Source organism: Balaenoptera ricei, chromosome 20 (genome assembly GCF_028023285.1).
Source record: "Balaenoptera ricei isolate mBalRic1 chromosome 20, mBalRic1.hap2, whole genome shotgun sequence".
NCBI lineage: Eukaryota > Metazoa > Chordata > Mammalia > Artiodactyla > Balaenopteridae > Balaenoptera > Balaenoptera ricei.
In genome coordinates, this window is record NC_082658.1 from 9,751,585 (window position 1) to 9,775,070 (window position 23,486).

At 57.9% G+C, this 23,486-nt stretch overlaps 2 protein-coding genes across 3 annotated transcripts in view; one reads left to right on the plus strand and one right to left on the minus strand.

Annotated features, from left to right (window-relative positions):
* PGS1 (phosphatidylglycerophosphate synthase 1) overlaps positions 1 to 23,486 on the plus strand; it is a 65,336-nt gene that overhangs the window by 40,516 nt on the left and 1,334 nt on the right. The gene's annotated exons all lie outside the window — the stretch shown is intronic.
* Positions 1 to 23,486, minus strand: part of DNAH17 (dynein axonemal heavy chain 17) — a 111,159-nt gene that overhangs the window by 2,716 nt on the left and 84,957 nt on the right. For both annotated transcript variants that reach the window (XM_059907878.1, XM_059907879.1), the window contains 17 exons: positions 22,992 to 23,184; positions 22,470 to 22,705; positions 21,707 to 21,829; positions 20,043 to 20,247; positions 19,305 to 19,469; positions 18,531 to 18,671; positions 18,154 to 18,324; positions 16,487 to 16,609; positions 15,720 to 15,913; positions 12,458 to 12,606; positions 11,530 to 11,657; positions 9,509 to 9,736; positions 6,273 to 6,464; positions 2,424 to 2,603; positions 1,868 to 2,050; positions 583 to 765; positions 47 to 190 (listed from right to left, as the gene is read on the minus strand). In XM_059907878.1, the coding sequence (XP_059763861.1) occupies positions 47 to 190; positions 583 to 765; positions 1,868 to 2,050; positions 2,424 to 2,603; positions 6,273 to 6,464; positions 9,509 to 9,736; positions 11,530 to 11,657; positions 12,458 to 12,606; positions 15,720 to 15,913; positions 16,487 to 16,609; positions 18,154 to 18,324; positions 18,531 to 18,671; positions 19,305 to 19,469; positions 20,043 to 20,247; positions 21,707 to 21,829; positions 22,470 to 22,705; positions 22,992 to 23,184 (2,938 nt within the window). The remainder of the gene's footprint in view (positions 1 to 46; positions 191 to 582; positions 766 to 1,867; positions 2,051 to 2,423; positions 2,604 to 6,272; positions 6,465 to 9,508; positions 9,737 to 11,529; positions 11,658 to 12,457; positions 12,607 to 15,719; positions 15,914 to 16,486; positions 16,610 to 18,153; positions 18,325 to 18,530; positions 18,672 to 19,304; positions 19,470 to 20,042; positions 20,248 to 21,706; positions 21,830 to 22,469; positions 22,706 to 22,991; positions 23,185 to 23,486) is intronic.

Below are 23,486 nucleotides of genomic sequence, written 5' to 3' on the forward strand. Positions count from 1 at the left end.
GTTTGCTGAGAGTCAGGGCAGCGGCTCCCCAGAAGCCTGTCCTTACCCGGATGCGGAGCAGGAGGTCGGCATACCAGGCCGCCAGGCCCATCCTCGAGGGGTAGGCCCGGGCCACCCACGTGTCGGGCACAGTGTCGTAGAACAGAGCCGTGGACAGGTCTTCCATGTCGGTCGTGATGGTCAGTTCTCCCTGAGGGACACGCAGACAGGGGTGCTGGGGCGCTCGGCACAGACGCAGACCCGGTCAGTCCTATGGCTTGTTTCACCTGCTCTCAGGTAGGCGAGCTCCCCCCCCCCCACCCCCCCGTGCCGTGAGTTGACGTGGGTCTGTGCAGTGCCCCTGCAGATGCCCTGTGGTGGCCACACCAGGGTTTCCTGCCAGGGAACAGTCCAGATGGCGTCCATGGCCACCTGGATGCATCTGCAGGTGCCCTGAGGTGCCCACTCCTCCAGACCGGGGAACTCGAGATGCCGAGGCCCAGCGGCCTGGGGCTTGTTGGTCTTGTGGCCAAGGGAAGTCAGCCTGCGGTGGTCAGCCCGCGTCTCAAGTCACACCCCAGGTCCTGCCACCCCTGTTTTTACCTTCAGCCCCAGGTTCAGCTCCTTCAGTGAGCGGCGCATTTCGTTGGTCAGGACGTTCATTCTCTCACATTCTTGGAAGGCGACAACCACGTAGGGGGTCTTCTCGGTGGCCTTGGCCATGATCTCGGCCATGTTGAAGGTCTCTGGGATCTTCTCCAGGATCTCATCCAGTATGGCCTTCACCTGGAAGCCAGCCCCCAGCCAGCCCGTGTCACTGTGCCCGCAACCCCAGCCCTCCCCCAGCGCCAGGGCCCGGGTGCTACCCCGACGTTCAACTCCGAGCCCAGGAGCAAGGCAGGTGGAGTTGCCAGAAAAACGGGATCACGGAGGCGCAGCCCCGCGTTTGATCAGGGAAAGGTAATCTTGGCCATCAGGCTTTAGTGTTCTGGCTTCGTTGTCAAGGCCATATGGCTCTGGCCACGGGAGCATCAGGCTGCCCTAGCCTGGTGCCTTCAGACATCCCTGAATGCACTGCTTCCCTCCCCCATCACATCCCCTGGTGGCCGTGGGGTTGTGACCTTTTCCTTGGTGTGGGCTGTCTGCAGGGACCGTGCTGGTCACACCCTCTCAAGGGGTGGCCCACATGGTGGTCACGAACACCACTGCCACCAGAGCGCCATCAGTAGGTCTCTGGTTTCAATCATCAGACAAAGAAAAGGTCAGGGGGCCTCAGCGCACTGAGAGTCTTCCAGTCAAGAATTTGGTCTACTTAACCGGGAAGCCCAATAGTTGGGTAATTTTTAGTAGAGCTTGTCCGGAATATTTTAAAAAGTGCCAAGGTGCCGATGCCTCTTGAGACGGCAGAGGTAACCCTGACAGCGGGGAATTTATCAAATGCTCTTACGTTGTCTGCGCTGTGCTATTGCGGTGAGTGTTCATGGGCTCTGTCCCCCAGGCTCACCTAAGCACTTCTGGAGGGACTGGTTTAAGCGTCTAGCCTGCCCTGCCTGAGCCACACGCGCTGCCCGCCCAGGACTCCGGCTGCCGCCCTCGTGTTCGCGGGGCTGCAGGGCAGGCACTCTCTGGCGCCCAGCCGGTGAAGCCGGAGCCGCGGGGAGGGAGGTTGCTCGGCGAGTACGCGGAGGTGCCCGCCTCTCTCTAGCTCAGCCCTTGGTGCTCCGTCTGGGCTGCAGCAGCCCGCTTGCAGGCTCTCCTACCCCCCGAGGTCTGGAGCGGGGCCCGATGAGGTTGCTGACAAGTTCCCAGGGGCTGCTGCCGATCGCTGCACCCCCAGGTCCCAGGCCCTGCCCTTCCTCCGTTGGCGGATGGGTAGTCAGGCTCCTACCTTCTCCTCGCGAGACACCCCGGTGCCGGCTCCCGAGTCGGCTTCTTTGGGCTGCATTTCCAGGACAGTGCGGAACAGCTTCTCCGAGGTGACCGTCAGGAAGCCAATCTCTGCATTGGGGTGCAGGCCGTACAGGTAGGGGCTTTCGGGGGGCAGGTTCTCGTCGACATATTCGTGGTAACCCTGCAAAAGGGGTGGGGGCTGGGTAAGCAGGGAGAGCTGTGCGAGCCGGAACCCGTGTCCCCCGTTTATTAAGCATCGCGTCCCAGAACGTTCTGTCCACGTCTTGCCCTCTGTACCAAACCTCATTTCCCTGAGCCCCTTTTGGGGCTGCTCCCCAGCCACACAGAGGAAGTTTCCACACTCCTCCATGGAGGCTGCCTTTCAAGCCCTCTAATTTGGGTTGCCTGTCCGCTTGCTTATTGGTGGTCCATCTGCGACGGAGGCTCTGGCCAGGGAGCCGGCGGGACGGCATGGACCTCTTTAAGGTCTGTGCTGTAAGTCACAGAGGCAGCTCGTGTTTAATGTGTTACCCTTCCCTGGAAGGAGCCCTCACCTTGTAGTCCAGGTTGGGGGGGATCTGAAAGCCCGGGGCCAGCAGGATCTCTCCCTCCAGCATCTCCGCCCGGATGTACTCCTCCAGGTACGTCCTGCAGAGCCGGCGGTCCCAGTCGTCGGTGATGTGGCCGCCGTACATGATTTCCCCAAAGAGGTAGCGGAGATCGTCCCAGGGCACCTTCAGAAGGGCGGCGGCCGTCAGGGGACCCTGTGCCCTGCTCCTTTCTGGGTCTGCCAGCCCCTCCTGTCACCCCTGCCTCCACCAGGTCTGCAGGGTCACCTGCTACCCTCGGTCACCAGGCCCAAGCCTGGCCTTTCCTCTCCCCCGACTCGGCCACCAGCTCCTCCTCGACCCTCTTCCTGCCGGGCTCCTTGCACCAGGGGCTTGCCAGTTTCCCCTGCCTCCACTCCACCCCCAGCCAGGACGGCCCGGCCCTGTGCCCGCCCCTCTTCGCTCTCCCTTGACGTGACCTCCCTGACCCCAGCACCGGCACTGCAGACCCCGCAGGCCCTCCCCCCAGCTCCCACACGCTCCCTCTGCCCGTGCCCCCTTTGTTCCCCACGCTTGGAAATGGAAGTGTGGAGCCACCTGTGACCTTTCCCTTCACTGCTGTCTCCAGCAAGAGCGGTAACTCTTTGTGGATGGGGTGTTGGCTCTTGGGCACCGTAGATCTTTCTGGCCATGAATCACGTCCAGTTCGTCGTGCCTTCAGGATCTATCGAGTGGGTCTACCTTCTGATCCCCCAAAGGGCCCTGGTTCCGATTATACTCCAGTAGCCTTGCCCATGCGTGCCCCTGAGGTCTCGGTGGCACAGCCAGCTCCAGCAAGTAGCCTCCCCGCCAGAACCTTGGCTCCCGGGCCCGAGGGAACCGGACCAAACGGGGCAGTGCACGCAAGTGCGCCCCCTGGCGGCCGGGTCTCTCCGTGCATCCCACCCTCGGCCACTCTCACTGCCCTGTGTTCTGCCTCTGCTTCCACGCTGTGCCCTCAGCCTGGGATGCCGCTCCTTTGGCCACCACATGGCCACGACCGTGCTCCTCCTCCAGAGCGGCTCGAGTGCAGCCCCTCCACAAAGCCAGGAACCCATTCCCCTCCCCGGTCCCAGCACGTCGCTGCTCCTGCACAGCGCTGGCCAGCAGTGGGAGCCACACGGGGCAGCCACGTACGTAACTTCAGATTTTCCAGCAGCCACTTAAGTAGAAAGATTGTTCCAACAGGCACTCAGCATAAAAACTACGAATAAGGTATTTTACGTTCTTTTTTTTAGACCAAGCTTTTGAAATCCAGTGTCTCGTTCCCCTCCGCTGGGACTTGCTGCATGTCACATGTGGCGGCAGCTGACGCGCTGGGCAGCACAGCACACACACAAGTTTCTCTGAGGATTGTGGCTCTTTAAGGGCAAGGTGGGCATTTATGTAACTCCCACAGTGCCCTGCCTGGATGGCCGCTGTTTACCAAATGCGGGCAAGTTGAAGTTAACTGAATAAGAACTTGCTGATTTATCAAGTGTCTGATGTGCTCTCATGAACTTTGACTTAAAACATTAATATTGGGGCTTCCCAGGCGGGGCACAGTGGTTAAGAATCCGCCTGCCAACGCAGGGGACACGGCTTCCAGCCCTGGTCCGGGGAGATCCCACATGCCGCGGAGCAGCTAAGCCCGTGCGCCACAACTATTGAGCCCGCGCTCTAGAGCCCGCGAGCCACAACTACTGAGCCCGCGCGTCTAGAGCCCGTGCTCCACAACAAGAGAAGCCACTGCAATAAGAAGCCCGCGCACCACAATGAAGAGTAGTCCCCGCTCACTGCAACTAGAGAAAGCCCGCGCGCAGCAACGAAGACCCAACGCAGACAAAAATAAATAAATAAATAAACAAAACAAACCAAACCATTAATATCCTCTTGATCATCATCTTGTGACTGCAGTTTTTCTCTCTGTTTGGTTATCTTGGGTATGTGCCGAGCTGCCTTTTCTGCATTTTGCATATTTGCTTCGGGGACAGCTTCTGTTTCTCCTGCAAAGTGGGGCCGGGTACACCCCAGTTTGCGTCTCCGGCCCCCGTGGGCTGCCTCCTGGGATGCGGGGCAGTGGGACTAACCCCCGGGGGGGGCGGGTGCCGTCCGTGTGCCCACACCTGCCGGATGGAGTCCCCAGAGCGCTTGTCAGAGACATGTTGCCAGGCCTCGCCCTCAGAGCCTGAGTCGACTTGCTCACTTGCTCAGAGTCGGGAGGACGGACTGGCTCGTCGCAGGCCGAGGGCGACATCCTCACAGGAGGTTATTCATCGTTGCCTCCCTGCCGCGAGCTCAGACAAAGGGCAGGTCAGGCTGCCGCAGGCCTGGGGCCCCGGCCTGATCACACACTGCTGAGCGGGACGCCGAGTGTCACTCACGCCTCACCCCGCCGGTCACTGGAGCACACGGTGTGCGTTCTCGAGCAGTTTCTTACCCAACTAGGGTTCTGTGGGTGTGTAACGAGGGAAGCGTCTGTGTAAATGTCGTTAGAAACTTCTAGCAAGACTGCTCCTCCCACTCGAATCACCCCGGAGAGAACTGCTCTGACGAAGCTGCTGTGATGAGGAAATTCTTTCTTCACATCTTCTTGCGCGTGTTGTAAGATGTGCCACCGGCATTCAGCTCAGACCCTGTCATAGGCGAAGTGACCCCCGGCACCTGCCCACGGAGACCACTGTCCCCCTCCCTGGAGGAGGGCCGACTTCCGGTGTTTGGCCAGGAACTAAGCAAACAACATTCCAGGCTCAGGCTGGGGTGGCGGCCGTCCTGGGAGGTCGTCTTCCTCCGGGGTCTGGGGGCAGCTGGCCCAGGTCTCCCCTCCCAGTGCGTCTGAGCTTTGTTACAATGGGCGGGACACCCTCCGCCCCTGGTCACTCAGTCCCCAAAGCTTGGAGGGGGTGTGTGAGCCTCAGGCCTCTAGCCAGGCCCCTGGGGCGCCCACCGTGCCCCAAAGCGGCGGGCGCCTTGGCCCTGGGGCGCTGGGACAGGGAGGGCGTGACGCAGGGGTGTGTCCAGGCGCCCTGGGCAGGTTCTCGGGAGCCTCCTGGGTAAGCTGAACGTCTACGTCTGTTGGTGTAGGAAGGCGCCGGCCGCAGGAGCAAGGAGGAGCCCAGGGCTTACGGGGTTCCCTTCTGCCTCCCCCTGGGGGTCACGGAGACAGGTCCTGTGCCAGCGCCACGCTCCACGTAAGATCCCAAGAGGAGCCACGTCAGGCGGGGAGAACGGCCGGCTCTCAGTTCCCGAGGGGGCGGCCACATCTGGAGGCGGGGCTCGCAGCGGGATTCACCCCACCTGGGGCGTGAGTCTCCCCTCTGGGCCCGCAGACAGGCCCTCCGGCCATGGAGCCGCCTTGCTGCAGCCCTCGCGGCTTGCGTAGCACCTGACACATTGGTTTTAATTTTCAACACAAATGAAAGGAAGCGTTCCGTGTCTCCAGGGAGATTTTTTTTTTGGCCTTCCCTCTGAACCTGCGTTCTGTCGGCAAGGCGTGTGGCCCAGGCAGCCCTTTTGTGTCTTCTCTCGGCTCACGCTGGCGGGGGTCTGGCCTTTCTGGGGGAATCCCTATTCGGGTGCAGGACTGGCAGGTCCCCAAAGATACTGACTCCCGTGGAGTTAGAGAAATTGCCAGACGGCTGAGAACTGCTGGAGGTGGTGGCCAGGGCCTGGGTGGTGACCGTTATATCAGATTGCTGGGGTCACAGAGGAGTCGCACGTTTTCAGATTTTCTTTGGCTTATGAAACCTATTCAGTGTCTCTTAAATGTGAGACAGAATAATTGAAAGGAAGGCAGGGCGGGAGGACCACCCAGCTGGGCTCCAGGTGGGCCCTTACCTTGGGGTTGGCCTCCAGGTAGTTGTAGAGCACGTTGATGGAGATGGTGAGGTCCCCGTTGTTGAAGGGGTACGACCTGTTCCAGCCCTGGGCCCCAAACTTGCGCCTCTGGGCCACCACAGCGTGGAAGTAGCACAGGGCGAAGAGGATGCACTTGAACTCCATCTCCTTGGTGCACATCTCCAGTGTGTCCTGCAGGAGGGCAGGCACCCCGGATCAGGCAGGGTCCGCACAGACGGCCCGGGCAGGACCAGGGCCGTCTTTGCCAGCTGCTTCGCTGGGGGGTGCAGGTGGGGATGAGGGGTGGGACCTAAGGCCATCGACTGCTCTGAGCTGGTTTCCCGAGTCTCTCCCGACCTGTAGAGTAGGGTAGAGGACGCGCTTTCTTGTCCTTGCTTCCTTCAGAAATGCAGCTGTATCACTTTAAGTATTGGTTACAAGTCAAATTATTGATACATCTTCCTAATAAAATATTCCCCAATATAATTCCCCCGCAATCATCAACGTTCTCCATCATCTACACACAAGCAGTACCCCAAACTTGCCAAAAACGATCTGTAAAGGAGGAGGCGATGCTGAGCAAACCCTTTCTGAAAGCAGGTGGCCCCAGGGAAAGGCCAACCCAGCCCAAATTCTGAAGCCCAGTTCTCTCTGGGTTTGTGCGACTTTAACGGATTAGTCTTTGCTAAGTGGGTGCCTCTGAACACAGAGGCTTCTGGAAGTTAAGCTGGGCTCCTCTTCACCCGCTCAGCCCTATGAGTGCCTCCCAGTGGCCGGGTGCTCTGTGGGGGCAGCAGGCACGGCGGCCAGAAAGCTGGACCAGGGGACAGACACCTATCAAATGGTCATCGTGGGGAAAAGTGCCAGGAAAAAATGCACCAGGTGTAACAAGGGAGGGGCCCTGTCCTGATTCCATGGAAGCCCTGACACAGATGCCCGGCTGGGGTCCCCTCCAGCAAACATGGAAAGGGAGGGGCCCACATGGGGGGCTCCATCACCCTAACGTCCCCCCCAGGTCCTTCCTCAATGCCTATCATAGAGATGGCGCCGTCACCTGTCAGCTGTGGGCCCAGGAGACAGGCCTGGCTGGACCCTTCCAGACATCGGCCGTGAAAGGCTGCAGACTGAGACAGCCAACCAGAGGGAGGAACCCGCTGGGCCCGAGGACAAGGGAAGGCCTGGCGGGTTCCGTCTGCCTCCAGAGACTTCCCTCTGGCTGGAGCGCTCATCACTGGCCTCCCGGGCCTCTGGGCTCTGTGGTCACAGGGGTGCCCGAGGATGGTCTGGGTGCGTCCCAGCCACTACTGCCTCTTCCTGTGAAACTCTGTGAAGGCAGTGGGCCCCCGATCTTGGGAGGGTCCCGTCAGGAAGCAACAGGGCCCAGCTTTCCTCATGGCTTCCCTTCCGATCTTCGCAGACGCCTTAGGTGATGCACAGAGTTAGGGAGCCCTCGGGCACCTCAGCAAGCCCCGGCCACGTCCCCGCTCGCCTGTCCTCAGCCGGGCGGCCCCTCCTCGCTCCTGCCCGACAGCAACTGCGCTTCCCGCTGACTCCAAGCAGCCAGAGCACCTCCGCAAAGCCCAGCAGCCCCTCTGCGTTCTCCCGGCCCCCATGTCCCCTGCCAGAGGCCCCAGCGGGCTCCACGCACTGTGGGGAGCTGCTCCCCGGGCCCAGAGGCTGTTGCATTTTCTGTTGCTTGCCCCTCGGGCGTCAGCTGTCTCTACCTCGACACCCACCTCCCGGCCAAGCCTGGCTCGGGAGCCACTCTGCGGCCTGGAGCAGGCCCCAGACTCCTGCAAGTGGGGGACCAGCTTCCTGCCGACCTCGCCACCCTCCCCCACTCCATCACGGACTGATATTTTAGCAAAATATGATAGAAATGAAAAACGGATCACGTGCTCGGATTGACAGCGATGTCGAAATGCTACAGAATTCACCGCATGCCTCCTCTCCACCTCCGTGCTGACTCAGCACAGACAGCAGCAAACAGCTCTGGGACCCCGCACCGGCCTGCGGCCCCCAGTGTGAGCTGCGTCGCCCTGGGGCTCCGTGCATGTCCCCACACGTGCATCACACCCTGTTCTCACTCCTGTGAACGCATCCACGCCCCTCACCAGACTCAGGCCAGTCACCCGCATAACGGATCTTGTTCATTGTTTGTTCCCTGAGCCTACCACATCCTGGGCACACGGACGTACTGTTTGGAGGAAGGACCCGGTCTGCACATCTGTTTTCCTGCTTTCCATTCTCTGTGACTTTACACTCTGACCTTGGTGGGTCCTTTAAGCCCATAGGGAGTGGTTAGTGGATGACTCAGATATTGTCACATAAATTAAAGAGATCAGATATAGACGTTACGCAACATTGGCACAATGTGCTCCATACGTAGATCTTTGTTGGGTATTATCGGAGAATACGGGGTTTCTTCTTCAAAACGGTTTTAGACTCACTTGGGAGACCAAATGCGTGCACCCAGAAAGTTCTAGTATAGAACAGATGAAGATCAGGTACCAAAAGAATGGACACAGATGCTAGGGATTTGCGGAGGGGAGCAGGGGTGCCAGGGAAGGCTACACACCTGGCAGGTTGGGGGCTGGGAGGTTTGGACGGGGGAGGAGTCACGTGAACAAAGGTCCAGGCAGACACAGCGTGGACAGGCAGGCCGAGGCCCCCCTACCCACCCTGGAGGGCCAGGGCACCCGGCGCCCCTCCACAAGGCAGTGGGGCCTACTTGTCGAGGGAGGAAGACTGGGCCTGGGACCAGAGCACGGAGTCCTGTGCGGCGGGCACTACCGCCCTCCCGTCTGTCACCACCGCCCTCCAACTGGGCGCTGCGGCCCCATCCCCTCCGCACCCGGCCTTCCCACAGCATCGCGTCTCACGGGGAGTGAGAGCAGGGGTCTGGGCGGCACTGTGGCCCCAGCGAGGCTGAATGGCCCTCAGGGAACCACCTCGGGAGCTTGGCCCCTTCCTAAGGTGCTCGGACAAACCGAGGACCCGGCCCGCACTTACCGGGGCTGACGTGCAGGTCATGAAACTGATGGGCGATACACATTTCTGCTCTATGAAGCTGTGCGCCAGGCACTTTAGATCAGTTGCATTTTGCACAGTCCTTCGGGGATCTGTTCATTTTGTGGCTCAAGGAGTGTGTGCGCGTTGGGGGTGGCGTGGGTGGGAGAGAACCGGCAGGCGCTGACGCTGGGCCAGGCGCGGGGCACGGGGGGAGGCCACGCTACCTGGGTGAAGAGGTCCAGGGCCTTGTGCAGGTTGGCATACATGCCCGTGGGCGGCTCGTTGGTGATTTTGATGGCGTTCTCCAGGATGCCCTGGGGGATGATGTGGGACTCGGGGCCGGGGGCCGGCTCGGCACTGAGGAACACGCGGTAGTCATCGTGGCTGCCGACGCTGTAGCGCTCCAGCTTCTTGTCCAGGGCGCTCAGCCAGCGGGCCACCAGGTGGATGTTCTGCGGCCAAGACCAGGGCTAAGTGCCCGCTCACTCCTCCCCACCCCGGGCCCACAGGGCAGGCCCCTCCCCAGTGGCACCCGCACTCCCCACCCCGCTGTCCGCCCTTCCCGGGGCGCTGGCCACGCTCGATAATTTCACTGAGCAACTGAGGCCCCAGAGTTGAAGCTTGTTCTCAGTTCGTTCAGGACCTCCAGCCTTGTGGCGAGTCCTTCCCGCCCTCCACCGGCATAAGGGCTGAGATTATATGGTCCCCACCCCTCCTCTGAGAGGCTTGGGTAAAAAGAAATGACTTGGAGGGACTTCCCTGGTGGCGCAGTGGTTAAGAATCCACCTGCCAACGCAGGGGACACGGGTTTGAGCCCTGGTCTGGGAAGATCCCACATGCTGCGGAGCAACTAAGCCCGTGCGCCACAACTACTGAGCCTGCGCTCTAGAGCCCGTGAGCCACAACTACTGAGCCCATGTGCCACAACTGCTGAAGCCCGTGCGCCCTAGAGCCCGTGCTCCACAACAAGAGAAGCCACCGCAATGAGAAGCCCGCGCACCGCAACGAAGAGTAGCCCCCGCTCGCCGCAACTAGAGAAAGCCCGCACGCAGCAACAAAGACCCAACGCAGCCAAAAATAATAAATAAATACATTAATAAAAAAAAAAAAAGAAATGACTTGGAGAAAAGAGAACCCTCGTGCACTGTTGGTGGGATTGTAAATTGGCGCAGCCACTATGGAAAACAGTTTGGAGGCGCCTCACAAAATGAAAAATAGAACTACCGTGTCATCCAGTAATTCCAATTCTGGGTATTTATCCAAAGAAAATGAAAACACTGATTCCAAAAGATACGTGCACCCCTATGTTCATAGGAGCATTATTCACAATTGCCAAGATGTGGGAGCAACTTAAGTGCCCATCAACAGGTGAGTGGGTAAAGAAGATGCGGTGTATATACACAATGGAATACTAGCCATAAAAGAGAATGAAATTTTGCCACCTGCGACAACATGGCCGGACCTAGAGAATACAATGCTAAGTGAAATAAGTCAGACAGAGAAAGACAAATACTGTATGATTTCACTTGTACATGGAATCTAAAAAGCAAAACAGATGAACAAACATAGCAAAACAGAGAGTCACAGATACAGAGCACAAACAGGTGGCTGCCAGAGGGGTGGGGGGAGGAGAGAAATAGGTGCGGGCGATTAAGAGGTACACACTTCCAGTTACAAAATAGAAGAGTCACAGGAATGAAATGTACAGTGTGGGGAATATGAGGTAATGTCTTTGGTGACAGATGGTAACTGGACTTGTCAGGGCGATCATGTTGTAAAAGGAAATGAACAGAAAGAAATGACTCGAAGCTGAGGTCCCCGCATGGGACCAGGCTAGGCCCTGTGGACTGAGATCAGCCATGCCGTGGGGTCTGCGGAAGCCGAGGCGGGCCTGCAGTGGGGCCAGCCGGGCCCTGGCGGTGGTCGGGGGGGGGGTGGTGCTTGGAGAGGCTGCAGGACCGAGGAGGGGCAGTTGAGCCAACAAGGGGGAGGAGGGGATGCCTTTCTCACTGCTGAAGAATCCACACGTTCAGTGGTGGTGCCTCATACCACCTGCCAACCCAGGCAGAGCTGTGCTTGGCGTGGGCGCCTCCTGCCCCCTCCTTCAGGGGCTGTAGGATTCCCAGCCACGCCTGTGAACGCGAATCCCATAACCTGCTTTCTTTCAGGCCTTCAGGCCAAGCCCCGCGGGCGCTGAGGCTGGGAGCCCTCGCCCAAGAGGCACGGGTGCCACCCACCCCCGTACCTGCAGAATGACCCAGTGTCCCTTCTCCACAGCCATGTCCAGGGCATTCTCCGCTACCACCTCTTGTCCCTGCCCCAGGGACACGTTATGGAGTTTCCCGTTGTCTATGGTAAATCCCAATTTTTTCCCTAAAGGAAAGGAAAACAGGAAAAGCATGGGGACGGCTGAATGACAACAATGGAGCTTCTGTGATCCACAGCTGGGAATTCCACACCCTCCCCCTTTTAAGATGGTGGTAAAATACACATAACATCAAATGTACCACTTTAAAAGCCATCTTAAAGTGTACGATTTAGGGACATTTAACAATTCAGTGTCGTGCGACTGTTTATCTGGTTCCAGGACATTTTATCGCCCCAGAAGGAAGCCCTGTACCCATTAAACAGTCATTCTGCATCCTGTTCCCGCCCCAGCCCCTGGCAACCACTAATCTGCCTTCTGCCTCTACGGATTCCCCAGTTCTGGACGTTTCAGATACAAGGAATCGTATAACGTGGATCCTTTTGTGTCTAGCTTCCTGCCTTCGGCACAGTGTCTTCTCGTTCTGTCCACGGTGTAGCCTGTGTCAGTGCTTCGTTCCCTTTTATGAATTTACCACTTTGCCATCAGCCATTCATCAGCTGGTGGACGTGTGGGTTGGATCTACCTTTTGGCCGTTGTGAGGGGACCTGTTTGTTTGGACACCTGTTCTCGGCTCCGTTGGGAACGTCCCCAGGAGTGGAATTGCCGGGACATGTGGTGACTCGATGTGTGACTTAGGGAGGGACCACCTGCTCACGTTCCCACCAGCAGTGCACAGGCCCCCGTCTCTCCACATCCTCCCGACCCCTGTCATTTCCGTGTGTCTGATACCTGCCCTGCTAGTGGGCGTGAAGGGCCGTCTCTCTGCGGTTTGGACTCGCTTCTCTCCAGACCCGGCTGCACTTACCCAGGGCCTCCACGTCCTTCAGGGGGTCAGCGCCCGGGGAGAGGATGAAGAAGATGGGGGTGGAGGGGCTGCTCTCCTCGTAGGACTTGGAGAACTCAACGCTCCGGCCCTCCACGAACTTGCTGCCCATCTTCTCCTCCACAAAGTTCCTGAGGGGGACACGCTTGGTCAGACCCAGGGGCAGGGACCATTTTTCTGGGGGACTTTCTTAGGCAGAGAAGGGCCTCTAGCTGGAAAGGCGGTCTCTACAGGGGCCTCCTGCAGGCAGGGATGGTGGGGGGGAGCGTGTGTGGTATTTGGCGGTGTTCGCGCTGGACAACCTTTGCTCCCGGCCACCTGTGCACAGACGGGTGCGAGGCTCTCAGCCAGCTGATGCCACCTGCACTTTCAAAGGCGTGCAAGGTCAACCGGGAGGGAATCCGGGCCGCAAGCGTTCCAGATGACCACACCTCAGCGCTCCCAAGGAAGGGATCAGTTTCTAGTGACTTCCTGTTTCCCACACACTTCCTATCTGCTCTCCAGACCAGGGCAGCAACAAGGGGCAGAACCTAGATCGGCCTCTGCGTCCTGAGGATCTCCCCCGACGGGGGCTCTGAGGAGGAAGGACACGTGCATTAGAGTCGCTTTGGTGAGCTCCAAGGACCGCAAAACATTGATCATCAGGAAAGTCACAGGAAAAACCCAAACTTCTCTTTACATAAGCACCTCTCTGTTCCAAGCCCCAAACTCTATCTTGACCCTGATAAGGCTGGGGTCAGTCGAGGCCCCTCTTAGGGTGACCTTGGGATCTCAGCTCTCTGCCCCTCTCCCTTGACCACAGGTGGCCGAGCTCACTGTATCTGAATGAACCACAGTAGCTAAACTTATGTCCAGTGCGGTCTTTGAAAGAAGGACGATGGCAGCCTCCCTGGAGAGGACGCACTTATGCCCAAGGAGTCGGCAATCTGAGCGCTCTGAGCCTCGTGGAGACCCGTGGGTGGACCTGTTCACATAGAAGCTTCCCTCTGAGTCAACGGGGAGTCTGCGGGCGGGTGCCAGGCGGGCCTTCCCACTCCCGTGGGAATGATACCTGTCATTCGCTCCCCGGTCTGGCCTTTGCTGGCTTCTGTACAGACTCCTGAGCCAGTGCTGACCACAGGCCGGTGGGGGGGCTCCTGCTCAAGGCCCCTGGTTGTGCTTGATTCTGGCCTTTGGAATTGACCTGGAATGTCAGTGCTAATATCCTTGCCCGGGAAGGAATTCTAGAAGGTACAGGTCCTGCCTGGGGCAGGAATGTCACGAGCTCCCTGCTGCTCCTGACGTGGCCGGGCCACATGGTCATTCTCTGCGGCTGAAGTGATGATGCAGCATAGTGGGCGCCTGGTTCCGTTCGGGCTCCGCTGCTCCTGGCGCTGTGTCCTGGGCACAGGGGTGCTGGAGCCGCCCCCAGCGGCTTGCACGCTGGCAGGTGCTACAGACCCAGGCTGCTGTTCTGGGGAGCCCGTTGCCAGCACCCCGCCCCGCCATGGGCGAGTTACCCTCCCTGGGCCTGTGGACCCGGAGGAGGGGAGGTGCCCGGCTCGAGGGGTTGGCGGAGGGCGGAGTGAACCCGGGGTTGGGGGGGAAGGCTCTGAGCGCGTCTGGCACCCACTCTCTTGACGACTGTTTGTTATTCCTATTCGCCGTGGACTTGGAGTTGAATTTCCTTGCTCCTGAGCTCCACTGCCATGTTTGATTCGGGAGGTGAATCTGCTTTCCTCGCGACCGTCGCAGAGCATGACTTGGGTTCGCCTGGCGTTTGCAGTCGCCCACGCGGTCCCGATGTGTTTTCTGCCGTGGTGACTCGGGTGACTCTCAAGAGTGCTCTGGGGGCCGTGGGTCTGGACACGTGCTCAGCTCGCCCGGTGGGCGGTGTCCCCCTAGATGCTCAGTGCCCTTCGCCTTGGCCTTCCCCACACTGTGTCTGACCTTCCCGGGACGCCTTCCTGCTTTCTCCCTGGACCAGCTCCACTCTCCCTCGTGACGTGATTTCTTGCTTCACTCCACCCGCTCCCCTCCTGCACCCAGAACCCCTTGTGGTCCCTTTCCTCTTCAGTCCCGGGAAAACAAAGCAGAACAGAAACACACATCTGTGAACAACCAGTGGGTGTGAGTCAGGCCTCTGCTTTGTCAGAGGGGAATTCTATTAGGGACGTGGGCGTCTTTTGGGAAATCTGGTGGCTTTCAGGCCACTAGGACAAACGGAAAACCAAGATGCCCCTCTGAGAATGGGGCCTGTTTCATTCCCTCCCTCCCCCATGACGCCATGGCCTGCCCGGGCCAGACGTGCAGATGTTACAGCTGTTGATATTCCTGAAGTCTTTCTGTGCTTTGGGGAGTGAAAGGAATGGGAGCTGAAACCCGATGGTAAGTTTCCAGTCCTGGAGGCGTTTCAGGTCCGGAGAGATTGTTCACGAAAGCAGAATGGTTCTCTTTGCAAACGAGCCGTAAAAATAAAAGATTTACTTTAAATCCAGCCACTGAGGCCATGAAAGTTCTCGGATGCTGATGGCTCTGCCACTGTTTTCTCCCCACAGCATCCTTAAAGGACCCCGCGTGGTCGTGGCCTCGGAGGTCATTCGCGCCCAGGCTTTTTTTTTTTTTAAATAAATTTATTTATTTATTTATTTATTTTTGGCTGCATTGGGTCTTCGTTGCTGCACGCGGGCTTTCTCTAGTTGTGGTGAGCGGGGGCTACTCTACGTTGTGATGCGCGGGATTCTCATTGCGGTGGCTTCTCTTGTTGCGGTGCATGGGCTCTAGGTGCGCGGGCTTCAGTAGTTGCGGCACACGGGCTCAGTAGTTGTGGCTCGCAGGCTCAGTAGTTGTGGCTCACAGGCTCTAGAGCACAGGCTCAGGAGTTGTGGCGCACGGGCTTAGTTGCTCTGCAGCATGTGGGACCTTCCCGGACCAGGGCTGGAACCCGTGTCCCCTGCACTGGCAGCGCGCACAGGCTTTTTTAAAATCTTGGTGGCCAACCCGGGGAGTTTTATCTTCCCGTCGCTTATCTCGGGGCGCCTCTCCTCACCCAGGGTCAGGGGAGGCGGGGGTTCCTGTTGGCCACCTTCGGAGACCCCAGAGCTACGAGAACTCAGAACGGGAATTGGTGGGTGGGATGGGATCCCGTCCACTATGTGGTCGAGGCTCCCACTCCCCAGCCCTGAGGCCCAGGCCCAGGCCCAGGCCCAGGCCCAGGCCCAGGCCCAGGCTGGGGCGGGGGTGGGGTGGGGATGGGGGCACTCACTTGACGGCGTAGGTCATGCGGTCGGGCCGCATGCACCTCACCATGCACAGCTTCTGCAGCGCCGTTTTGTTCTTCCACTCCTTGGGGAAGATCTCCTTTTCGGGGGCTTCTGACTCCACGAGCTTCTTCCACCGCTTGGCGGATCCCTCGATGTCGCTATCCAGGTTCTTGAACTCATCCATCTCCGAGAGGGCCTGGGGGCAGACGGCCTTTCAGCTCTCCCCCGTCCCGGTGGGCGCCTTCCCCGCGGGCTCCGGGAAAAGCATGACCCTGGGGCCTGTCGCTCAAACCATGAGCGGCTGGGGATGAATGGCTGGGACGAGGGAGGAATCTGATCGGGGATGCGACTCCTGGCTGCTTCTCGGGGGCTCTGCAACAGGGGCCCTGCTCATCCCAGGGGGCCGCCTTCCTCTGGTCTGTCTGAACTGACACAGTGAGGGCCCCAGGATTCTGAGGAGTAGCCTTGACACTTTGCATTTTCCTGGAAGTGAGGGGAAGCGGTGGAGGGGCGACCCCTGGACACACCCTGGGGCCCATCGCGGCTCAGCTTGCCGCCTGCAGGGACGTGATGGTGAAGTTGCTGCGTTGCAGTAGGACAGCAAAATCCCCGTGAGCTGGCAGGCAGCCCAGCAGGGCCTGGTCCCACCTCTGAGGCCTCCACGTTCTACTGAATGTTACGGCCGGGAGCACCTTGTAGACATGTCCAGGGCGAGCAGGAGAGGCCGCGAGGTGGGGAGAGAACACAGTGTTCAAGTCTGAAGGCCAACCTTGATGCCGCCCCATCCCTGATGCTGCAGGAAGTCCACGGGTGACACGACCCCGGCCTTGAACGGGAACCGCAGAAGGAAATCCAGCTCCACCGGGTTCAGCTCCTTCTTCATGGACAAGACCTGAGGGGCCGTGGGGCTCGCTTAGATGTTGTCCTACAACAGGGGCTCACACCCCTTGCCTGCAGGGGAAGCACTGTCCTGCCCCTTTGGGGTCAGCACCTTGTTTGTTTTTAAATTGTGGTACAATACACACAGCATAAAAATGTACCATTTTAACCCTGTTACAGTCTAAAATCCAGTGGCATTTAGTGCATTCACACTGTTGTACAACCATCACCGCTGTCCAGGTGCAGAGCTTTTTCATCACCCCAGAGGCAAAGCCCCTACCCTTCAGCAGTCCCACCCTCAGGCAACCATCAGTCTACTCTCTGTCTCTACAGACTTGCCTGTTCTGGACATTTCCAGTAAATGGAATCATACAACACGAGGCCTTTTGCATCTGAGCGTGTTTTCAAGGTTCATCCGTGTTGTAGCGTGTGTCAGTGCTTCATTCTTTTTATGGACAAATAATGGGCCAGTGTACGGAGAGACCACATCTTGTTTACCCAATAGTCTGTCGTTGGACATTTGGGTTGTTTCTGCCTTTTGGCTGTTGTGAATAATGCTGCCATGAATGTTTACATGCATGTATTTGTTTGAATACATGTTTTCAATTCTTTTGGGTATATACGTTTTCTGGTCACATTTGAAGTCATCTTGCCACTTGTGCGCACAACCTCTCTGGGCTTCTAGCAGGCCCTGTCTTGGTCACTGAAGTGGCTCATTGGGCAACTGGCCCAGCCCCTCCATCTCAGATGGACAGCAGGGGAGCCGGGGCCGTGGTCACTGTAACCTCCCCAGTCAGGAGCTCACACGGCTGCTTTCCCAGACTCCACAGAGAGTTTCCCCTGAGTCAGGGTCTCTTTTTTTTTTTTATCTTAGTAAAATAAAAAGTTCTTTGGGCCTGAAAAGAATACATTCTACTCTGGAAAATTAGGGGGAGCATCAAGGAAACTTACCTTGACGCCCTCTTAGCAGGGAGAGAAACAGTGAACCCGTTACTCAGAGATTCACATGGAACAGAAACCTCCTTAACCTGGACCCCTAATTCCAAGTTGGAGTTTGGATGGAAAGCTTGGTTGACACTGATGCCCCAGCTAGCTATGAAATCCGTGTTCCCAACAACACTTATAACACGGTGCAAACAAAGTGGCAGAGAGGCTGTTTATCAATTTAGTGGAACCAAAATCTTTAAATATTTCAGCAGGTCTGTAAAAACAGGGGGGATGTTTACTCGTTAGTACCTTTCTTTCCCATCCACAGCGGGCTAACCGCTGAGGCGGGACTGTCGGCTCGGCATGACTTCAAGGGACTAGAATGACGTCTCTCTTTAACTGACCTCCTCTTCAGTGGCTCCCACTGGGACACCTTCCCTGGTACCAACTCAAGAGCCCAGGTGTGTTCCGCATATTGTTAAAAATGCAGGTTTGGATCCACTGGGTCTGAGCCGGAGCCTGAGAATCTGCATTTCCAACCCCCACCCCCACTCTCCCCCAGCTCACCCCACGGGGCTCCGGTGCTGCCGGTCCAGGGACCACACATGGGGCATCGAGGCCAGATGTTACCTGAAATGCCAGCTGTGCAAGGAAGATGAGTTTGTCTCGCTCGAAGAGCCCGCGGGCCGTGTACATGTACACGGAGTAGGTGATCTCGTCCGTCAGGTTGATCACGCGCTGTTTGACCTCGTCGGCAGGGGCGGTCTTCTGGATGGCCTTCTCGAACACCACGTTGAAGGCCTGGTTGTTGGGGGGGGTCACCGAATGCAGGGGGCTTTTGCGGGTGGGCTGCGAGGCTGCTCCGTGCTGCCCACGCGGGCTCTGGGGCACTGCTCGGACCCGGGTGCCGGTGCTGGTCAGGCCTGGTGCCCTGGCTCCCGCCCCCCAAGCCCACCTGCAGCCTGGGCCCCAGTGGCCCCAGACCCCGGGCCCGGATGCAGCCGCACCTTGAGCGAGAACTGGTAGATGGGGTTGATCTTGTTGAGGTCGTTCAGGATGAAGTACAGCAGGGACGCCCTCTCCGCAGCTGGCCGATAGTTCTCTCTCGCCTCGTTGATTTTAACTTCTGTGATTTTTGCCTCTTGCACCTCAAAGCAAACAATCAAAAAATGGGCAGAAGACCTATGTAGACATTTCTCCAAAGAAGACAGACAGATGGCCAACAGGCACATGAAAAGCTGCTCAACATCACTAATAATTAGAGAAATGCAAATCAAAACCACAGTGAGATATCACCTCATACCAGTCAGAATGGCCTTCATTAAAAAGTCTACAAATAACAAATGCTGGAGAGGGCGTGGAGAAAAGGGAACCCTCCTACACTGTTGGTGGGAATGTAAGTTGGTGGTTGCAGCCACTATGGAGAACAGTATGGAGGTTCCTCAGAAAACTGAAAATAGAACTACCGTCTAATTCAGCAATCCCACTCCTGGGCATATATCCAGGCAAAACTATAATTCAGAAAGATACATGCACCCCTATGTTCGTGGCAGCACTATTCACAATAGCCAAGGCATGGAAATAACTTAAATGTCCATCGACAGAGGAATGGATGAAGATGTGCCTGGCGGGCTTCCATGCCCCTTGACCCTGCCCCGGGCCCCCAGGGACCCCCATGTGGCTACGGCTTCTCTTCTCAGTGACCATCCGCCCAGCTCCCATGCCCCCTGTGTGCTCCGGCTGGGGGAGGCGAGGCGGTAGCCCCCAAGATGGTCTTGTACCTTTTCCTCAATCTCGCTGGCCGTGTGTTTGGTGGTCTCCAGATTCTCAACTAAGGCTGTGTCTCCCAGAAAGTTCCCCGATGCGGCCGACAGACGGGCCAGCAGAGAATCTTCCAGCTCTTTCAGAACAATCTTAAATTCATTCTGAGACTTGGTGAGGTTCGCCTGCAGGAGGGGCAGAGACCCGGGAAGGGAAATCAGTCGCTGGCACGGCCTGGTCCTCCAGCTGGGGGGCTCGGGGGGCTCAGGGCCAAGCCCCGGGACTCGGAACGGGAGGAACACGGCAGGCCTGGAAGAAAGGGGCCGGAGTGGAGGCCCCCAAGCAGGGTAGGGGGGCCTTGCAGCTGCTTGTCATGGGCAGCTGTGCAGCAAGGACGTGGGGACCATGGGACATGAGTGGGGCCTGGGACCCCTGTGAGCCCACGTGTATGGCTCAGCCAACCAAGGAAGGGCCTGGTACACAGGGGCCGGCAGCAGAGACATTCTCGTGGGGCAGGAGTTCGGTGCTTTAGGGCAGCCCGGGCACCGCTGTGACTCCTGTTCTTTCAGTGAAGCCATCACTTGATTTAGAATTAGATTCGGGAGGCAGCCGGGGAGGAGGAGTGACTCATTCTGTCGTACCAAACACACTCAGTGTGACTAGCAGGGCACCTTCAAAGCCGCCAGACGCTGCGGTCACGGTGACCTGCCCCCTGCTGTCTCTGAGCTGCCTGCCCTGCTCCTCCTGTCTCGACATACCTTCAGCTGCTCCAGATCCGGGCGCTCTTTGGCCACCACGGCGGCCAAGAGCTGGTCCTCGAGCCCGTCCCTGGTGACCAGGAAGTTGATCAGGGTGCACTGGGCCTGCATCTCAGGCTTGTAGTGGGGGTTGAAGTACTTGGTGTGCAGGATCAAGCGGAAGTTGGGGTGGAACTCCACCTCTTTGTCGCCGATCTTAATGAACCTGGCGGTCGGCGGAGGGAGGGGTTAGGAGGGCCCCCGGTGACCAAGGGATGGCAGCACAGACAGACTGCCTTTCCCGCCAGCCTGGGAGGAAGGTCCAGACTTCTCAACGAAATGTTTCACTATAAAGCTGCTTAGAATAAAGGTCTTCCAGAAGCCATCGGCACAATTTTCCACTTAACCGAGAAGTATTTCCCCTCTAAATGCACGAAATCATGTTGGCATATTGTGCTGGGGTTTACACTGATTAATAAATAATCTGCAACTTGGAAAAAACCAAAAAAACAAAAAAACCCATCCCTCTCTGGGCTGTGACCGGCCCTTCTAGAAAATGCACCTGCTCTCTTTCTGGCCGGTTTGTTCTGATTATTTTAGGGGCATTTACTTGACTCTGGCTGCACATCTTATTCATCTGGAAGCCTCTGCAAAAACACTCTGGCCTGGGCTCCACCCCAAAGCCATTAACATCAGAAAGATGTTGACATCCCAATTCAGAACACCGGGACATCCCTGGAGCTCCCCAGGTGAATCTGATGAGCCGCCAGTGTGGGAACCCGGGTCGGCTCACCCACTGGGGGGGTCGCTTCTCTCCGGCTCCCCACTCTGCTCTCCCCTTTCTGGCCGAGCTCACATTTTGGGGGGCCTCTAACTTCAGCCCTGGGTATCACTACTCACGCCAGGCCCTTCTCAGAGTCTAGGACATCAGCACATTTATGTCACCTCTGTTCTGGGCTTCTGCCTGCACCCCTGCATTTATAGGTGGCTCAGATCAACTCCGACCTTTACATTTTTAAAGTTGATTTAAATGTTTATATTAGAAGAGCAATACAGGGAATTCCCTGGTGGTCCAGTGGTTAGGACTCCGAACTCTCACTGCCAAGGGCCCAGGTTATTCGATCCCTGGTCGGGGAACTAAAATCCCATAAGCCACATGGTGCAGCCAAAAAAAAAAAAAAAGTAATACAAGCTCAATGCATCAACCAGTGAACGGGTAAACAAAATGTGGCAGGTCCACACAATGGAGTATTATTCAGCCACAAGAAAGAATGAGGTATGGATACTTGCTACAGCTCAGATGAACTGGGAAAAGATACTCAGTGAAAGAAGCCAGGCACCAGTGTCCTAGATGCCACTGAATTGGTCACTTTTGGTTAATATTATGTTATGTGAATCTCACCTGAATAGAAAGGAATACTCAAGATTTGCAAAATGCATGGAAAAAAAAAAAAGATGACCGTTAAGGATCGCGATCTGCAGGCAGTCGCTAATAAACTGTTGGTGTAGCCCCGCAGTTGCCAGTCTCTCCCCTGGGAGCTGGGGGTCCCTTCGTGCATTTTGCTGAAGCCCCTGCTTCCTCCCAGGAAAGGAAATGCCCCGCCCTTTCTCTCAGTCCGAGGCCAGACCTCAGCACTGAGGACGATCACGTGGGTGAACCCGCGGAGGTGGACGCTGCCACTCACTTTCCCTTTTTGATTGTGTTCCTGCCCAGCAGAGGGTCCAGAACCGGGTCCACGGTCTCGCCAATGTTCTCGATGAGCAAGGTGTGCCCTTCTGAGATGGCCTGCTCGATGATATCCAGGTAGCTGTGGGCACAGCACAGGGGCCGTGAACACCCTGGGGCCCGGTGATGGCGCAAGTGCCTGCCCCAGAGGCGACCGAGAGGGGTGACCGAGGGGCCAACAGCTCATTCCTCTCCCAAATGCCTCCTTCCCGAGAGGCGCTCAGGCCTTCTGCGTAAATCAGCCCCAGGCTGACAGGAGGGGAGGCGAACGTGGAGCCGCTTCATGGCTATTGAGCCAAACGTTCCACAGCTGCGTCTCCTCTCACTGCCCAGCACACTGGGAAGGCTCCCAGTGCAGCTTTGTCACGGCCATTGCTTCTCATCTATGACGATGAGAGATGGGAAGATGACCACCCGCAGCCTCCCGGCTGGCAAATGACCAGGCAGGACCATCGCAGGCAGGAGCCGAGGCCAGTGCTGTCCCCCAGCGGGAGCCGCAGGTAACGGGGGAGAGAGGAGCCCCGAGTTTAATTCTTTACTCCCCGCGCTGCTGCCCAGGGCCAAGTACTAAAAGAATCCACACGTGGGTCAGTGTTTGTTTTCAAAGACCCATCCATCCATTTAGCGAGTATGAAAGGCCCCAGGTGGACTTCCCAGCACCGTGGCCCGGCCGGCCGCCCGCCACCTCTGGAGCCCCTACCCCACCCGCCACGGCCCAGCACCTCTTCTGTCCCAGGCGGATGGCCTTCAGCTCGCTGCCATATTTGTTTTTGATCCACTTGATGCCCTGCAGCTGGGCGTCCACGAAGAGGGGCCAGCGCTCCGTGTTGCACAGGATGGTGGCATTCTCTGTGGACATGCGGTCGCTGGGGAGCCCCTGGTTGTTCCAAGTGGCCACGTCTGCATCGTCGGTCAGCAGGCTCAAGGGATCCAGACCTTCTGTGATCGGGATGGGGACCTGCCGAGGGGGCGATGTGGCCTTACTCAGCGCTCAGCGGAAGGCGGCTCTCCGAACAACACGTGGGCCGCCGGGCTGCGTGGGGGAAGACAGCCATTCGCATCGCCCTGAGGAGCAGCTTGGAACCCGGCCAGAAGGGATGTCGGCATCGGCCTCACAGGGCCACCGTCTACATCCTCAGTGGCTGGAGCCTGCATCGCAGGAGCGAAGGTGCCACCTGGCTGGGGCTGCCCTGCCGGGGACCTCCCCAAAGGTCCTGAGTGATGGATGCGACAGGATCCCCTACCTTTAACTGATGTATGTAAGGGATCCAAAACCTCTCCATTAGCTCATTTCGATATTTCTTGGTGAAGTAGCCCACGTAGGAGACGAAGGCGGAAATCAGCAGGACGTCCCCACACAGCGTGACCCCCTGGCTTTTGAAGTTCTCCACCGACTCGGCCCAGCGGGTGTTTTCTGATGCTAGTCCTCCTACCAGCCTGAGATGGGGACAGGGGTCAGTGGGCGAAAGAGAAGCACGTGTGTCGGGTGGGAGAGAGGATGGACCGGAGGACCGGGCAAGGCGTGCCTCCGCCTGTAACACGCCAGGGACCTTCCGGTTTCAAATGCTTACTCTGCTCGGCGGTTCAGGAAAAAACATGCTCTGGGGGAAGTTTTGGGGAATAAACGCTTGAGGGAAGCAAAACTAATGCTTTCTGGAGGCGGTTGGGAACGCCGAGTTTCCCTTCCCCACGGTGCCGACGTCACGTGGACGCCGAGGCTGTTTGACCACATCACCCAC